Source organism: Mus caroli, unplaced genomic scaffold (assembly GCF_978045245.1).
Source record: "Mus caroli unplaced genomic scaffold, Mus_caroli_1 scaffold_9, whole genome shotgun sequence".
Classification (NCBI taxonomy): domain Eukaryota; kingdom Metazoa; phylum Chordata; class Mammalia; order Rodentia; family Muridae; genus Mus; species Mus caroli.
This window is the reverse complement of record NW_028227264.1, coordinates 128,965,226-128,968,758: the sequence shown is the minus strand read 5'-3', so window position 1 is coordinate 128,968,758 and position 3,533 is coordinate 128,965,226. Positions and strand designations below refer to the sequence as shown.

The window sequence follows — 3,533 nt, the reverse complement described above, 5'->3', positions numbered from 1 at the left end:
AAAAAGGAAAAAAAAATAAGTGCACAAAAAAAGCAAGAACCAGTGGCACAGTAGTCCAGCTACTTCAGTCTCAAGAAAGGTATTAGACGCTCCTGGCCTGCATGACAGTAAAGGCCATTTGGAAGTGAATGTATTAATTTACATTTGCAAATTAATGAAAATGTTATTCTGTTTTTGGAGGGGGCACATGGGGACAGGGACAGATTATGAGAAGAAAGTTGAGAAAAACCAGACTAGGACAAGTTTATAATCAACCTATGGCATATAATTCTGCATCCCCTAAAATTTCAGGCTAGAAAACATTTGAAAACTGACTTTGAGACATATTCCACAAAGGGACAATACCATAAAATCAATTTTCAAATGTTTTCTAGCCCAAAATTTCTGGGGATCAGAAGTGTGACAGCATTTGGGATGTAAATAAATAACAACAACAAAAAAAAAAAAAAACAATTCTAATGCACATAAAATATTTTGTTTTTAGTTTCTTATGTTTGTTTGCTAAGGCTTACATGTGAGAATGAAAAATCAGTCAGTGGAATTTGACTTTATTCTTTTGGGATTGACAGATGACCCACAATTGCAAATTGTGGTGTTTCTGTTTCTCTTTCTCAATTATGTGATGAGCCTGGTGGGGAACTTAATCATTGTGCTTCTCACCCTGCTGGACCCTCGCCTCAAAACTCCAATGTATTTCTTTCTCCGTAATTTCGCCTTTTTGGAAATCATGTTCACAACAGTGTGTATTCCCAGATTCTTGACGACCATTGTGACTGGAGACAAAACTATTTCTTATAATAGTTGTGTAGCTCAGTTGTTTTTCATTCTTTTGCTGGGAGTCACAGAATTTTATCTCCTGGCTGCCATGTCCTATGACCGATATGTTGCCATCTGCAGACCACTGCACTACCCTACAATCATGAACAGCAAAGTGTGCCACCAACTCGTCCTCAGCTCCTGGGTGACTGGATTCTTGATCATCTTTCCCCCATTGGCCATGGGTCTGAAGCTGGATTTCTGTGATTCCAGGATAGTTGATCATTTCATGTGTGAAACTTCTCCTATTTTACAGATCTCCTGCACAGACACTCATGTTCTAGAAATGATGTCCTTTGTCTTAGCAGTGGTGACACTTGTAGTCACACTGATACTAGTGAGTCTCTCTTACTCTTTCATCATTAAGACTATTATGAGTTTCCCTTCTGCACAGCAAAGAACCAAAGCCTTCTCCACCTGCACATCCCATATGTTTGTTGTCTCCATAACATATGGAAGTTGCATCTTCATGTATATTAAACCATCTGCAAGGGAGAGAGTGTCTGTGTCTAAAGGTGTAGCTCTGCTGTATACTTCAATCGCCCCTCTCCTGAACCCCTTCATTTATACACTAAGAAACCAGCAGGTGAAAGAAGTCTTCTGGGATATATTACAAAAGACTTTGGGCTTTTCAAAACACAAAGTTTAAAACAGATGGGTTACTAGTGGAATTTCAAGGAAAAATTCTTTCAAGAGAACAAGATCATGCTGAGGTTTTAAAAGCGTACAAATAAACAATTAATGTAAAAAAAAATGTGAACTTGAAAGAGAATGAGGATGGGTATATGAGAAAGCTTGAAAAGGAGGAGAAAAATGCAGTTATAAACTGCAACCATACGATAAAATTGAAACTCTAGTCCATATATTTTTATGATTGTTTTCTTATGTCAGCAGTTACTTCATACAGAGAATGTGTTTTCCGAAGATTCCTGTAACTCCATTCCACCTTACACTCTACTTTCCCATGAAAGGTTGCACTCTGCAATAACTAACTTCCTCCAATTCCTTTCTAAAAGTATCTCTATGAGTATATGCTTTTATTTATTTCATTTCCGTTTCCAGAAATCATTACATTGAATAAAATAAATATTGAATAGTAGCAATTTTCTGTGTGATTTGTTATTTGACTGTACACACACACACACATAAATTTTATATATATACATATATATACATGAATATATATATTTATATATATATATATATATATATATATACTCATTGGGAGAAAGTCATTACTTTCATCTCAGTGGTCTTTCATATCTGTAAAGGACACAAATGCTTAAACCAAATATTGTTATGTGATGCTATAAATTATCAGTATATTAAATGTCTCAAACATATTGTGGGACAGATGGGTGACTTTTGTGGAATTTCAAGAAAAACAATCTTTCAAGATGTCAGGAGCCATCATAGGACAAACTAACAACTAACAGGTTATCTTCCTGAGATGGTCTGCCTTGGGTTAAAATAATCCACAACAGATTTGCTGTGGATTATTTTATCCATAAACAAGGCCCAGGGTAAAAATCACTTTAGGAAAGATTCCTGCTATTAATATGCTGTTCTTGTTACTATTAAACATATATAACAATCATTAGGTATTAGCCCACCCTTTTGAGCAGATCTCTGCAGATTTCCTAAGATGTACTGCCTTTTAGTGATGCTATATAAACAAATAGATGACTTTTCAATTCTTTATAATGATCCTGTAAGAATTCCTAAAAATGTATTAGTATTTATTAATCTCTTTTATAGTGTGACTGCTATAAGGTCTCTTCTGATAGTCAAAACTGCAATGAGAACTCTGTCAGTCTCCCATGTGTCACTAGTTAATTGCTTCTGATAGTAAGCAGACTTTCTACTGTCCAGAGCACATTCCAAAAGGTTGTAAAACCATTAACAAAGGTCATAAAAAGGGAAGTAACAATTTATTATAGGTGCTAGGACAGAAGATAAAATATTGACTGGATTTATCTATACAAAACTTCACAAAATAACTTAGCTATGGTTTTAACTCTTGATGAACCTGTGGAGCTATGACAGGTGATTAAGTTTAGCTTGATAATTACTCCTAATGAATATTCATGTAAACATTCTGTTGTTAACTTTGATTTCAATTTATGATTTGATTTTATGTGAAAACTTGTGATGAAGTTTTTTACCATGTGATCATGTATTCTGAAAGATGTCAAAATGCTGAGGACAAAGAGAGGAGCGTGGGAATACCCCTTGGCCTACTTAGGATCTTTCCACTTTCCCCCTTTATCCTAAAGAGCTTTCATAGGTAACTTTTTACAACTTAGAAATAAATGCTAAATTCACTTTTCAAAGTGTTCCTTTTTCTTCCTGCAACTAGCTGGCTGAAAGTTAGAGCTGCACATAGTTCCTGCTGAGATAGAACAAAGGCTACATTGCTCAATCCCAACCCCCACACCTCTGTTAGGCTACAGGTGTTAGTCACCTAAGCCAGAGGCTTTTAACCCTCAAAATGAGCAAGAAGAGAGGCCCATTGGACTTGCAAACTTTATATGCCCCAGTACAGGGGAACGCCAGGGCCAAAAGGTGGGAGTGGGTGGGTAGGGGAGTGGGGGGGAGGGTATGGGGGAATTTTGGGATAGCATTGGAAATGTAAATGAGGAAAATACCTAATAAAAAAAATTTTTAAAAAGAACTGTTTAGAAGTTATCACCAGCATTCAGTGTAGTTAAAGAGGT

General features: G+C 36.0%; 1 protein-coding gene across 1 annotated transcript; it reads left to right on the top strand.

Annotated features, from left to right (window-relative positions):
- Window positions 1-520: 520 nt before the first annotated feature.
- Window positions 521-1,465, top strand: LOC147002790 (olfactory receptor 6C6-like). The gene has a single exon (XM_085843449.1). It carries the CDS (start codon window positions 521-523, stop codon window positions 1,463-1,465), a length of 945 nt encoding a protein of 314 aa, XP_085699575.1.
- Window positions 1,466-3,533: the final 2,068 nt, after the last annotated feature.

Bases quoted from the DNA above. Each gene is read 5' to 3' on its own strand.
- LOC147002790 (XM_085843449.1), top strand. From the start codon at position 521: ATGAAAAATCAGTCAGTGGAATTTGACTTTATTCTTTTGGGATTGACA.